At 38.1% G+C, this 15041-nt stretch overlaps 1 protein-coding gene across 1 annotated transcript in view; it reads right to left on the reverse strand.

Moving 5' to 3' along the window:
- The window catches only part of TANGO6 (transport and golgi organization 6 homolog), a 175971-nt gene that overhangs the window by 140881 nt on the left and 20049 nt on the right, over window positions 1–15041 (reverse strand). Inside the window, exons 5-8 of the mRNA XM_019653763.1 lie at window positions 14565–14701; window positions 11673–11835; window positions 9224–9306; window positions 157–305 (exon numbers count right to left, since the gene is read on the reverse strand). Of these exons, the coding sequence (XP_019509308.1) occupies window positions 157–305; window positions 9224–9306; window positions 11673–11835; window positions 14565–14701 (532 nt within the window). The remainder of the gene's footprint in view (window positions 1–156; window positions 306–9223; window positions 9307–11672; window positions 11836–14564; window positions 14702–15041) is intronic.

A 15041-nucleotide genomic window follows, 5' to 3' on the forward strand; every position in this document is an offset into this window, starting at 1 on the left:
CTATCAGTTCTGAAGTTAGTACTTTAAAGATGAAATCCTGTTTAGTTGAAAGGTTTTCTGATTACTTGGAAGTATCTGTAGAGCTAGGGATCACCAAACAAAATACTGACAGATGGGAAAGCTGAAACAGGGAAGGGAGAGACAGACTCAAGAAACCTTTTCAGTTCTTTGGTGTGAAAAAGCCTCTCTGAGAGCAGGTGAGATGGGGCTTTGAAGAAAAGTTGAACTTCCATATCCACCTGTGGCTTTTCCAGCATAAATGTGTAGGGCAGGGCTGAAGGGTAAAAGAAGAGACCAGTATGGATCTGTGAAACCGTAATGGCTCAGAACAGATTAGACGAGGAATCAGGTGAGTACCAATGACCCCAGCGGCAGCCTGGGGATTTCCTCATTCCTTTCTGGGGATTTCCACATTCCTTTCTGAATGCATCTTGGCTCTCCATCACAAAGTCAGCCATGAGAACAGGCAGTCTGTGGTTACACCTCATGACCCTTCATCTAAGCTTAGAGGAGTGCTGCTCTAACAAGTAATAGAGGCGTGTTTCTAGGTACTCTTAATTATAAATCACACATTACTGTAACTCTTTGTTTGCTTGACTGGGAGCTCCTTGAAGACAGTAGCTGGCTCGTAATCATTTCTGTATTTGTAAACCTAGCAGAATATCTGGCATTTAGTAGGTACTTGGTAAATTTTTTATAACTTATTAACTGAATCAAAGAATGAAGGAACAAAGTAGATTGACTGATATTTATTTTCTCAAAAGCTCTGTTTTTGTGGGGGTGTTACAATGCCCTCTGTCTTTTCATTTTTTAAAAAAGCTGTAGCTAGAAGCTATTCAACCAGCGCAAATTAGCTGAACAGAACAGAGCTTTAGCCATGGAAGGGAGAGCAAATTGATCAAAAGAGGGCTTGATTTTACTATATTGGCTTGTTTTGCACCTATCTTCAATGTCTGGAGGACTAAACTTCTCCGGAAGGACTGACTAGAAATTTAAACAAAAAAGGAAAGCAAAAACTCAGAGGAGTCAAAATGGTCAAAGTATTAGGAATAAACATGTGTTTCTGTTTTAAAGCAAAACAAAATAGAAAGCGGTCCTTACGTGTTCCAGTTCTCATTTCATAGACTTCTATTACATTGTTAAGCATATCCCTTAGAAACCACTACAGAGTAGGTGAAAGAGCACAGGGAAGTCAGGAGTCAGAAAATGTGGGTGTAAATTCTGTTTCTGCCACCTAGGCGATTGTCCAAAATCACATATTAAGTGAGTGAACACGGATAAGACATTTAAACCTCTCTAGGTTTCAGTTTCCTCATTTACAATGTAGGCATTAAGCTTTTGGCAATAAGAACCAATTAAGATAATTCATGTAAAAATATTCTGGCAAATATACAGCCCTGTACAAATGTTAAATTTATTCCTAGGTATTTTATTTTCACTGATGCTACTGTAAATGGAACGGTCTTCTTAATTTAAGGCCTTGTCTTTTACAGAGATGTACTCGTGTGGAAACTCAAACATGATGAGTCTATTCAGAACCAAGCTGACTGAATCCTAACATTGAAATGCAGTGCAGGCTGGAACTTGATTTTTATCCCTGTGAAAGAATAAACTAGTCAAACGCTGCCTCCTAAAATATCACAGTGATCCTTTCGATAGTAATGTTCCAGAATTTCTAATGCACTTACTGAGTTTAATTAAGACTTGTGAGAGGCAAAAGACAAGTTACCTAATATAATATTTTGCACTGTGCATGCTTTCAGAGCATATTGCATTAAATTATCTTCTTAAAAAAGAGTTTCCCATGGGCCGGTTGAGTGGCTCAGTTGGTTAAGAGCTCGCTCAAGAGTTTGAGCTCTGAGCAACAGCGGTTCTAGTCCCGGCCCGAGCTGAGCAGCCACTGAGCTGCCAACAGGTGGCAGGGTGGCTCAGCTAAAAAAAAAAAAAAGAGTTTCCCTGAACCAAAAGGGAACTGACAGTTTTTTGAGCGCCTATGATATGCTAAAGTATGCAGTGAAACTACCAACAGTTACTTTATTCATCCCTTATGAATAAGTAAGTCACCTAAAGTCACATGGATAGTCAACCCGGGAGCCAGATGCCAATCTATTAATAGGTCTGTTTGACTCAAAGGACCAGGTGCTTGTCACCACACTTTTACTACAGAATCTGAATTGCAGCATTTAGAAATTGAACACTTGCATCTCCCACAGCTTTGAAAGATACTTCTTTTAGTCCCTTGCAGGTTATTCAAAGTCACAGTTCAATCAGAGGTGGAAACATCTGGAAAGAACGATTGCCTTTAGGGAGAAGCCATAGATGGGAGGGAGACTAACTTAAGGTCTTTTGCACTTCTTAAATTTGTACCATGTGCAAATATTATCTTTTCTAAACACAGAAAGAGTGACAGAGAAAAAGACTGGTCCCTGGACCAGCTCTGCCACTCACTAATCTGATTTGGAACAAGTCGCTTCACAATCTTTGGGATTTTGTTTCCTTTACTGTAAAACGAGGGATTAATTTGTCAAAACCCTAAGGACGTACCATATCAAGAGTGAACCCTAATGTAAACTATGGACGTTGGGTGATAACTGACATGTTAGTGCAGGTTCACTGACTGTAACAAATGGACCACTCTGGTGTGGGATGCTGACAGTGAGAGGGGCTGTCCACATGAAGGGCAGAGGATATATGGGAACTCGCTGTACTTTCTGCTCAATTTTTCTGTGAACCTAAACTGCTCTAAAAAATAAAATCTATTCAAAAAACAAGAGGGGTTATACTAACTTATTTCTAAAGTTCCTTCCAGCTCTAAGGTGCTATTATTCTCATTTACTCTACAAAAATAATTAAAAATTCAGAAAGAGGAGTCAACTGGCTAATCTGACAAAGAAAGAAACTTTAATTAGAAATTCATTAAGATTAGAAGGAAAAAAAAGACTCAGATAATTAAAGTTAAGATTCCCTGAATCTGGACACAGAGAGATAAAATGGAAATGAGAATGTAGAAAATAAACTAATTAGGTATCTCCTAGCCTTTCCTACCCTAAAATTTCTTCTGCCTTTAGAGAATCTCAACAAGTATAGTGAGGAATACTAAAAGGAAACACCCTCCAGCCCAGTATCAGATTATGGCTAGTTCTCGTAAGAGCAAGAAATGTCCACCCAGATAAATCTCTGTGCAATCTAGGCCTCTCTTCAGCTCTCTAGGCAAACTAAAACCATGTATCCATCTCATACCAGGGAGAACAAGAGAACTGCAGCATTCTAGGGATTCAGAGTCAGAAGGAGAAATATTAGGAAACCACTGGACTAAGTTATCTGAGGTGCATATCCCCCTTTTGGATTAGATAATTTTACCAGATGTAAGGTACACACACAGAAATGATGAGAACTATTTATGCAGATAAAGTACAAGTTAGGTATGCCAAGTTTTCAATTCAATTCAACTAGCACATTATATATATATATCTGTATTGCTGAGCACTCTCCAGTTGGCTGATGAGAGCCACACTGCTTCACTTGCTGCTGTGTATGAAGGACGCAAGAGTAGAAAGTCCCCCCACCTCTTGTAATTGTTCCTGCCATAAATTTTTCATTCAGGGAGCTGAGAGTTTTGTCCCTAAAATACCAAAATGTATTTATACTGTGTTTCAGAAGGAAATAGTTCTAAAATGGATTATATACAATCCCTCCCTCCTTAAACAAAGTACGTATACTGAACATACCAGCCCCGACATAATTTGCTTTTCAAATTGTTACGCCTTGTTGGTATACTCGACTGTCTTTTTCTTGCTCCTCTCTGCTGGCATCTTCTCATCAGTGTGCCGTAGTCTAATGAACTTTTAATTTGTTCCTTCTAATTCTGCTATGGTCATAAAAACCAGATAACCAACCTGATCAGGCTTGTATATAAAGCAAAGGTGAAGGTGGCTCTGAGGAACTAGGGGGCTCTGCAGTTAGAGGCTGAGATGGCAAAGAGATAGACAGCAGTTATAATACAGGTAGCATAATGTTAACTTGGAAATGTCAAGTAAGGCACCAAGATAAAATAGACTTCAAGCTCCAGTAAGACAAAGTAAAATGAAAACAAGACTAGAAAAACTTCTCATTCAGGAAGAGAGCAAAGAAGGATTAAAAGTGTGGAGACTGTCAGATCAATGAGGATGATTTTTTTGGACACAGCTGTTGGTGAGGGTGAGTCCCATCCCTCAACCCACCAAAAATAAAACAACAAATAACCCAATTTAAAAATAGACAAAGGTACTTAACAGACATTTCTCCAAAGAAGACATGCAAATAGCCAATAAGTACATTAAAGGTTGTTCAATATCATTAGCCATTAGGGAAATGTAAATCAAAACCATAGTAAGATACTTCATTATTCCTACTAGGTGAGCTATAATTTTAAAAAAGGATAACAAATGTTGGCCTAAATATGAATAAGTTGGAACTCTCATAGATTGCTGGTGGGGATGTAGAATGGTGCTGCCATTTTGGAAAACAGTCTGGCAGTTCCTCAAAAGGTTAAACATAGAGTTACCATGTGATCTAGCAATTCCACTCCTAGGTATATACCCAAGAGAAATGAAAATATCCATACACCCATAAACTTATACATGAATGTCCACAACAGCATTGTTCATAATAGCCAAAATGTAGAGAAACAACAAAAATGTCCATCAACTGATGAAGAGATAAGCAAATATGATAAATTCACACAATGAAACACTATTTGGCATTAAAAGGAAGAAAGTATAATATGGAAGAATCTTAAAAACATGCTAAGTAAAAAGCCAACTATAAAAGACCACATATTATACGGTTCCATTTACATGAAATGTCCAGAATTGGCAGATCTATTGAGACAGAAAATAGATTAGCGGTTGCCTAGGGCTGGGGGCAAAGTGGGGAGAATGGAGAGTGACAATTAACGGGTATGGAGTCCTTTTAGAGGGGATGGAAATATGCTAAAATTAGATTGTGATGACAGTTGCATAACCCTGTGAATATACTAAAAACATCAAACACTTTAAATCTGTGAATTGTGTGGTATGTGGATTATATCTCAATATATCTGTTAAAAAGAAAACGAGAGAGAAAAAACCGAGCTGGAAATGTTCCCAAATACCTCTCTAAAATTAAACACCCTCTGATTACCCAGTGAGTTGATGAATCAATTGAATCATCCCAGATGTTTTCCTATTTCCTGCCATTGAGCTGTATTCTATAATTTAGTATTAGCACAAAGTTAATAAAGACAACACATCCTTTGTTGCTAAATTTTACACAATATTTACCATTTTCCTCTGACATACACATTTCCTCTGTTTTCCCACTGCAGCTGAGCTGCCAAAACCTCGTAGAGAGAATAATTACCCTCTGCAATCCTTTCTGCTTTCACGACAGTCACAATCCTTGTGCACAATCAAGTGTCTATGGCAAACTAATGTTTTGCTTGCCTCTCCAGGAGGTTTTAAATTCACCAGGCTGTTCACAGAAGTAGAGTGGCTTTCCCCTGCTTTTTTTGGGCAACAGGAGAGCTGGCAGGATTCACACTATTTCTGGATCTCTCTGTTTAGAGGCTAATTCATTTGGCACAAAGAAGCTGTTTTGTTTTGTTTTTCCTCTAAAAGCAATTTATTGACTTCCAAGGAATACTATGAGGGGTTTGTTCAAAAGTTTAGTCACAATTAGTCCTACCCCTACCAGCACTTTCAAGTCTTTCTGACATTCCACACCCAACCATTTAACAGTTTTTCATCATGATATTCCTTAGATGGAAAGTGACTAAAGATAATCTTTACGAAAGTTAGTTGGCCTTGTTCTCATTTGCTTTTTAGACTACTCTACATAATTTCTTGTCTTTTTATAATCTGAAAAGTTCTTATCTACCAACATTCAGAATAGGACATAAGAACTTTCTTTTCTTAAGTCTCTAAATGAGGCTTTAAAAAATAAAAACGGCATTATATTCACTAAGTCATCATGTCATGTTTTGTCCATGAGCAATTTAATTCTATATTTGTATGCCAGGTCAACCCCGTAAAGGGTATTCTTTTTGTTTTTTAATAGCAAAATTAAGCAAAAGGGTAGTAAACATCTCACTTTAGTAAAAAGTAAGTGTTACGGAGAATGAATTTTTAATTTTTAAGCATGTATTTTTATATCTATGAATTTACTAGTATCATACGTAGAGCTTAACACAAAACAAAAGCATCTGCCTTCTTATCTGAAAGAACATGACTTAAGATTGACTACACCCTCACACACTGCTAGTGGGAATGTAAAATGGTGCAGCCACTATGGAAAACATATTTTATATGCAATGTCTAGAAAAGGCAAATCTATAGAGACAGAAAGTAGACTAGTGGTTGCCCAGGGCTGGGAGGAATGTGGCGGAGGGATTTGGGAGTGGTATGGGGTTTCTTTTTTGGGTAATGAAATGGCCTAAATTAGATTGTGATGATAGCTGCACAAACCTGTGAATATACTAAAAAGCCACTGGTTTGCACACTTTAGTGAGCTGTACAGTAACTTTCTGCACATACTGCATGATTCCCTCATATGAAATATCCGGAGAAGTAGAGAACAGTTAGTGGGTGCCTGGGACTGAGTGTGGGAACAGGGAGTGACTGTAAATAGACACACAGATCTTTCTGGGGTGATGGAAATGTTCTAAAACTCTATTCTGATGGTTTCACAACTTTGTAAATTTACTAAAAAATCATTGTACACTTAAAACATTATTTTATGGTCTGTAAAGTACACCTCAATCAAGCTGTTTTATAAAAAAAATTTAGTCAAAAATATTTTAAAGAGGCAAATAACACAATTTTTTAAATGGGCAAAATATACGAGTATGAACAATTTATAGAAGCAAAAATATGAATGAACCAAAAAAAAAAAAAAGACGTTCTAGTAAGTAATAAAAGAATTAACTTAATTAAAACTATTGGGTCATTGGGCCGGCCGAGTGGCGCGAGGGTTAAGAACTCGCTTGGGATGCCAGAGGGCCCCGGTTCGGATCCCACATATGAGGGCCAGTGACACTGCCCTCTACAGCTAAGATGCTGAACAACAGCTCAACCTGGAGCTGGGCTGCCATGAGTCGCCGGCGACGGCGTAGGCTGCAGTCCCTGTGGCAGTGGATTGCCATGGGCTACCGTGTGTGGCCAGCAGCCAGCGTGAGCGGCCAGCAGCCGCAGTGAGCGGCCGTCCAGAAGCCGGCGACTGATCTGCCACGCCCGGGAAGAGCGCAATGATGGTGCCAACTTGGGCCAGTGAAGCAACGTCCTCCACAACTAGACTGAAGAACAAAACGACAGCAACTTGTCTGTTCCCCTTTCCCCAATTCCCCAGCACTGTTCCCATCCCCCCAATTTCCCAATAAAAATCTTTAAAAAAAAAAAAACAACTATTGGGTCATCAGGAAAGTCATGATGCATTTTTGCATTGAAAAACATAGAAAAATACATCATGACTTTCCTGACGACCCAGTACAATGCACCTAACAGACTGGCAAAAACTCCATGGAAATAACTCAAATGTCTACCAATAGAAGAATAAACAAACACATGATGATATAGTCATATAATGGAATAACATCTAGTAGAGAAAATGAATGAATTAAAGTAACACACTTTATGATGTCATTTAAATAAATTTAAAATCATGCACAACAATACTACAAATAGCTCAAGGAACAATAAACACAAATTCAGGATGGTGGCTCCCCTCAGGTGGGAAGCAAGGGGAATGTGATCAGCAATGGTAGATAAAGGGCTTCAAATGAATTGGTAATGTTTCATTTCTTAAGCTGAGTGGTGGGTGCATGAGCATTTTACTCTTCATATTTTTTGCATGTTTGAACTATTTCATAGAAAACTAAAATTTTAAAAACTACTCTAAAATGTTTAATGTGCTGCCAGAAAAAAGAAATGGGAAATGGGAAATTATATTGAGATATAATTCACATGCCATAAAATTCACTCTCTTAAAATGTACAATCCAGTGGCCTTTAGTATATGCACAAGGTTGTATAACCATCACCACTATCTAATTCCAGAACATTTTCCTTCCTCAAAAAGAAACCCCATATACATGAGCAGTTACTCCCAATTCCCCAGCCCCAGCCCCTAGCAACTACTAGTTTACTTTCTATCTCTATGAATTTGCCTGTTCTGAACATTTCACATAAATAGAATTATACAATGTGTGGTCTTTAGTGTCTGGCTCCTTTTAAAATTTTTAAATTATAATTTTTAAATGTTCATCCATGTTGTGGCATGTATGCATACTTCATTTATCTTTATGGCTGAAAAATAGTCCATTATATGGCTACATCACATTTGTTTATCCATTCCTCTGTTGATAGACATTTGGGTTGTTCCCATATTTTGGCTGTTATGAATAGTGCTATGAACATTTGTGTACAGGTTTTCGTGTGAACACGTTTTCATTTCTCTTGGGTATACACACCTGAGAAGGGAATTGCTGGGTCATATACTAACTCCATGTTTAACTATGTGAGGAACTACCAGACTATTTTCCAAAATGTTGGCAGTACCTTTTTACATGGAATATATAGTTTTGAAAACTGTCTACTAGTGTATATATTTTTAATAGTAAAATACTATTATAAATTTATTGAAATAAACTTTAAAGGAGAATATTTACCCCAACTCCATCTGGCCCTAACACAATGGACTTTATTTTTGCCTAAAAATATATATTTCACATATATTTATAAGATTGTAATCATAGAGAACATACAATTTATATTCTTTTTTTTTTTTTCAGTATATATTTAGATAGTCATTTGCAGGATTCCATTATTCAGACTTACCTCTTTATGATTGCGATTACTATCAAAACTTATGAAGTACATTCAATATTATCATACAGTTTTAGAAAGCCTACAGTATTATAAATGCCCCTGTCAATTTCTTCAAAAGACACGCTTTTCTCAGTGGCATGTGCCAGTTAGAGAATGTAAGTTGTTTTAACATTCAGATAAATGATGAAATTGACAGTTTCAAAATGTATCAGTTTTTGCACTAATAGCTTATAGTTTCCAGTTTCAAAAAGAGAAAAGATTTTAATAGTTTAGAATTTAAGATTAGTCATTCCAATTCTTGAAGCACCAATTAAAATGGCAAAATTATTTTAAAAGACTAAGTACAAATATTAGCTAAATACATTAGTGATTCAAATTACGTACCTTAAATACATCCTCAATACATCTACTAAGTTCTTCTTCTGTCACCAAAATGGTCCCTGGCACCATGTCACTTTCTGGAATCTCTAGAGAAGAAAACCCAAAATTACCCACACTCAGGCCAACAAAAATAATACTTCATTTTTTGAGCCATTTTTTAAAGAATACACTGATTCTAGGCTAGATTCCTATTAAATGGATAAAGAAATATTAATTATTTACTCAAATATCATGTTTATCATGTCTGAATAATCACAAATTCTACTTCACCAAGGCTGAATCTGGTGGTTTTACTCTGCAAAAGAATTAGACGTTCTCCATTTCCACCCACCTCACCCCACCACACACACCCAGGAAAATTTATATTACAAATGACTTTTACACAAAGTCTACACAGACTTAAATTTGCTTTAACCATAACAACAAAACTTTTCTTCATTTTTAACCTTAGAAACTACTATCCAGAAAGTTTTTTTTTTTTTAATCACTAAGAATACTATAAAGATACTCAGTTTCCCTGCATTAAACTCAATAAAGCATGAAAACATAGTAAGGGAAATGGTGAAAATGTCGATCTTTTTTTTTTTAAAAGATTTTATTGGGGAATTGAGGGGAGGGGAACAGCGTTGGGGAATTGGGAAAGGGGAACGGACAGGTAGACAAATTGCTGTTTTTGTTCTTCAGTCTAGTTGTGGTATTATCATTGTGCTCTTCCCGGGTGAGGCAATCGGTCACCGGTCATTGGTCGGCCGCTCACAGCGGCTGCAGGCCGCTCATGCTGGCTGCCAGCCACTCACATAGCTCACGGCAGTCCACTGCAGCCCCGCTGCAGCCTACACCGTCACCGGTGACTCACAGCAGCCTAGCTCCAGGTTGAACCGTTGTTCACTATCTTAGCTGTAGAGGGCGAGCATCACTGGCCCTCAATGTGGGATCCGAACCACAGCCCTGCTGCTCAGAGCTGGCTCTCCCAAGCGAGCTCTTAACCAGCTGAGCCACTCGGCTGGCCCAAAATGTCAATCTTTTAACATATTGAAACAAAACTAAACCCACTGGCCAAATCTGGGAAAATTTGAACATCAAAATGAATGACAGGGGGCCGGCCGACTGGCGCGTTGGTTAACAGTTGGCTTGGGACACCAGCTCTAAGCAGCAGGGCCCTGGTTCGGATCACACATGAGGGCCAGTGACGCTGCGCCCTCTACAGCTAAGATGATGAACAACAGCTTGACCTGGAACTGGGCTGCCGTGAATCGCTGGCGACGGCGTAGGCTGCATTGGGGCTGGCCAGCAGCTGGCGTGTGCTTTCGTGAGCCGCTAGTGAGTGACTGTCTCACCCAGGAAGAGCACAATGATAATACCAACATGGGCCAGTGAAGCGATGTCCTCCACAACTAGACTGAAGAACAAAAGGACAGCAACTTGTCTGTTCCCCTTCCACAATTCTCCAATTTAAAAAAAAAAAAAGAATGACAGGAATGTTTGGTAACTCACTGAATAAAAAAAGAGTCTGTGAATCTATATTGATACTTAAATATATTTTTTAAAGCAATGAGGCAGAGAGAAAGAAAAGCTCTTCTTTATAGAAGACTACCAACTAACATTAGAAATAACAAATGAAATAGAAAGTCACCATTTTACTGGCAAGACTCATCAATGGACACTAAACTACAGTATGAAACAGGGTATTCACACAGTCCCAGACTATCATTCCATAGATTACTTATTAATTACATGGGGAGGAAGGTGTTTTTACAATGGAGAAATCTGTGTTACCACCTTAATCAAATGATCAAATATAACACTGCTTATAATGGGATAAACATATGCCCCTTAATTAATCTGATGGACACTGAGAAAAAAACCATCATTCTATGTAGTATTCCTGCCAAAATGTTTAACCTGAATCTAATCACAAGGAAACAATTAGACAAATACAAATTGAGAAACATTCTGCAACCTGGGCTCTTCATAAATTTCATGGTGAAAGACAAACAAAAGACTGGGGAACTATTCCACATTAAAGAAAACTAAAAAGTCATGACAAGTAAATGTTATACATGCTTCTTGACTGGATTCTGGATTTTTAAAAAATAGCTATAAAGGAAATTCTTGGGACAACTGGAGAAATATGAATAAAGTCTGTATATTAGATGATGGCTACAACTAACTCTCAAATGCTTCAGAAAACATGTATGTGTATAGAAAGAGAGAAAAGGTAAAGCAAATGTGGCCAAAATGTTAGCAGTTGGTCAATCTAGGTGGAGTGTACAGGGGTGGTGCAATATAGTCTTCTTGGAACTCTTGTGAAGTGGATTTTTCAAAATGAAAAGTTGGTGGGAAAAAAGTAAAACTAAAGCCACTGAAATGCCACAGACTTAAGTCATTTAAATCTGAAACACTGAAGAAGACCCTTCAGAGGGACACCCAACCACTGAACTTCCTCCTTTACCTGCTGTATTTAAACATCGATGAAGAGGAGCTAACATTGGCTGAAGTAAATACTTGGCTGCCAACTGTGGGCGTTCTCTTGCCACAGTTATAAAGGTAGTGGTGGCAACTCTCTGAAATTGTCGTACTGTCAATTTATCTTGAAAGTGAAATAAATCCAGAATCTAAAAGAAAAAATACACAAAGTAAACACCAGGCTATTCGCATGGAGCATTATATTAACTAAGAAGAGACAGTACTAATTTCACTAAGTCAAAAAATAAACTCACTGCAATAACACCGATTGAACAAAAAACATTTTTTTAAAATTTAATAACCCAATAGCAAAAAGTGTGAGAACCAAAGAGGCTGTTTTTCTTAATCAATTTTATCAAATGTATAAAATACATGCTCATTGTAGAAAATCCGGAAAATAAAGTTTTAAGAAGAAAATTAAATCTTCCCAAATCACTATAAATATTTGGGGGTAAATTGAGACCACACTTAATATTCAGTTTTGTGTACTACTAAAACCTTCTCGTATTATTATAAATTCCTCAAAAATATTATATAATAAAATATAGTATATATTCAAACTGTAGGTAAGAATTTATTAAATTATTTCCTAATATCCAGACATTCTGTTTTTTCCAAAATTTTGCTATTCTAAATAGCATCACTAAATTAAATTACTGGGTCAAGGCATATAAATATATGTAGGGTCTGAAGAGCCTGGTGTGTTTGAACTATCCCAGGTTGTAATCTATTTTATTCTCAAAAATAAACATAGCTCTCCAGTGCCTCTGAGTGGTTTACCCCAGTCTATCGACAACTGATAGAAAAGTGTATTTCTGTTCCTGACTTAAAAGTGATTCTTGCACTTTTTGCAGACAGGAAAATCTGTCTAAAAACTGTACATAACCTTTAGCACTACCACAGAGACTCAGCAAGCCTGAAACCTATGACTTGATTTTATCATTTTGTCAAGTACCAAAACTACAGCTGTTTCAGAAAATATTTACACATTATTGCAAATGCTAACTTTGTCCTGTAAGATGATTTATATTTAGTTTTTTGGTTTTTTTTTAAAGATTTTTATTGGGGAATTGGGAGGATGGGAACAGTGCTGGGGAATTAGGGGAAGGGGAACAGATAAGTTGCTGTCCTTTTGTTCTTCAGTCTAGTTGTGGAGGACATTGCTTCACTGACCCAAGTTGGCACCATCATTGCGCTCTTCCAGGGTGAGGCAGATCAGTTGCCGGCTTCTGGATGGCTGCTCACTGCGGCTACTGGCCGGCCCTAGTATATTTTAATAGAAGATCTTTGCATTGTAGTATTTTGTTCTCATGTGTGCCTACCCATGAGAACTCTGAAGATCAGCATAACAACTGAATGACTTTCTTTGGACTGTACTCCAAAAGGCGTCTTACTTATATCTAAATGCATGGGGGAAAAAATAAATAAATAAAAATAAAATAAATACATGGGGAGTACTGATTAAGAAAACTCCTTCCAGGGTCAGCCAAGTGGCGCGTTGATTAAGAGCTGTCTTGGGACGCCAGCTCTGAGCAGCAGGGCCCCAGTTCGGATCCCACATGAGGGCCAGTGACGCCGTGCCCTCTACAGCTAAGATGGTGAGCAACAGCTCAACCTGGAGCTGGGCTGCCGTGAGTCGCCAGCGACGGCGTAGGCTACAGCCCCTGCTGCAGTGGGCTGCATGAGCAACCATGAGTGGCTGGCAGCCAGCATGAGTGGCCGGAAGTCAGGTTGAGCTGCTGTGAGCCGCCGTGAGTGGCCGTCCAATGGCCGGGGACCAATCTGCCTCACCCAGGAAGAGTGCAATGATAATACCAACATGGGCCAGTCAAGTGACATCCTTCACAACTAGACTGAAGAACAAAAGGACAGCAACTTGTCTGTTCCCCTTCCCCGATTCCCCAACGCCGTTACCCTTCCCTATGTCCCCAATAAAATCTTTGAAAAAAGAAAACTCCTTCCATATTTTTCACCTATCAGAATAGCAAAGATAGAAAAGTTTTGTAACACATTGTATAGGCAAAGGTGTGGGGAAACAGATAAGTAAATAATATAAAAAATTTAAATGTACATATCCTTTGATCTGGTAATTTCAATTCTAGGAATTTTTCCTATGGTAATACTTAAAGTGTGAAAGATTTATGAATATTAACTATAGCATGGCTTGTAATAGCAAAACAATGAAAACAACTCAAATATCCATCAATAGGAGGCTGGTTAAATAAATTATGGTATATTAATGTGATGAAATAGAACACACCCATTAAAAAGCATGAGGCAGCACGACATGAAATGACTCTATATGAAATGATCTCTAAGGCAAATTGTTAAGTTAAAAAAGCAAAATGGAAAACAGTATGTGTAGCATGTTATCATTTAGATAAAAATTAGACTACATATATACATATTATTGTATATACATAATACACAAAATATCTCTGGAAAATAAACAAGAAATTGGTAACAGTGACTACTTCTGAGGGACTAGGGAACAAGAGATGGGAGGGAAATATTTTTGTTTACTCTTTTGTGCTTTTTAAATTGTGTATCATGTTAATTTACCTTGTTTACTTAATACCTATTTTTTTTTGACCAATAAAAATACACAGAAAAGATAAGGAACAAGATGAAATTTTAGTTTCATACTTCAGCTCTGAGAGCAAGCTGGGCTAACTCATCTAATAGTGATGAGGCGTTTTTAAACCTAACAATTAGGTCATTGTCTTCAACAGGTTTTTATTCCCTTATTATGAAGGCCCCTCACTGAACAATAAACTTAAGTATTATATTTAACTCAATATTAGAAGAACATTAAAAGTCCTCCCTCTGTAAATAAGCAGGTAATCCTCAAACAGTCAAAAGAAACAAAATTACTTACCTGGGGGCAGATATCCCTATAGTAACCCTCTGGGGAAAGAGACTGCTGGGGACAAGAGGCCAATATCTTTGCAATCAAGTCACACTTCTTCCAGTCAGCAGCCGTTGCCTCAGCATCACTTCCACCAGCTGCCCCGGCTGTGAGCAATGGAAAGAGATGTCAAAAACTCATACCAATTCCCCATATAAAGTCCTTAAAATTGAGGGTAAAGAATGTTTTTTCTCTACTGAAAATTGTTTATTTCTTCTATAAGAAAATCTACCCGGGGCCGGCTGAGTGGCACGTTGGTTAAAGAGCTGGCTTGGGACACCAGCTCTGAGCAGCAGGGCCCCAGTTCGGATCCCACATGAGGGCCAGTGACACTGCCCTCTACAACTAAGATGGTGAACAACAGCTAGACCTGGAGCTGGGCTGCCATGAGTCGCCAGCGATGGCGTAGGCTGCAACCCCTGCTGCAGTGGGCTGCCATAAGCTACT

Source organism: Hipposideros armiger, unplaced genomic scaffold, assembly GCF_001890085.2.
Source record: "Hipposideros armiger isolate ML-2016 unplaced genomic scaffold, ASM189008v1 scaffold_9, whole genome shotgun sequence".
NCBI classification, from domain to species: Eukaryota; Metazoa; Chordata; class Mammalia; order Chiroptera; family Hipposideridae; genus Hipposideros; species Hipposideros armiger.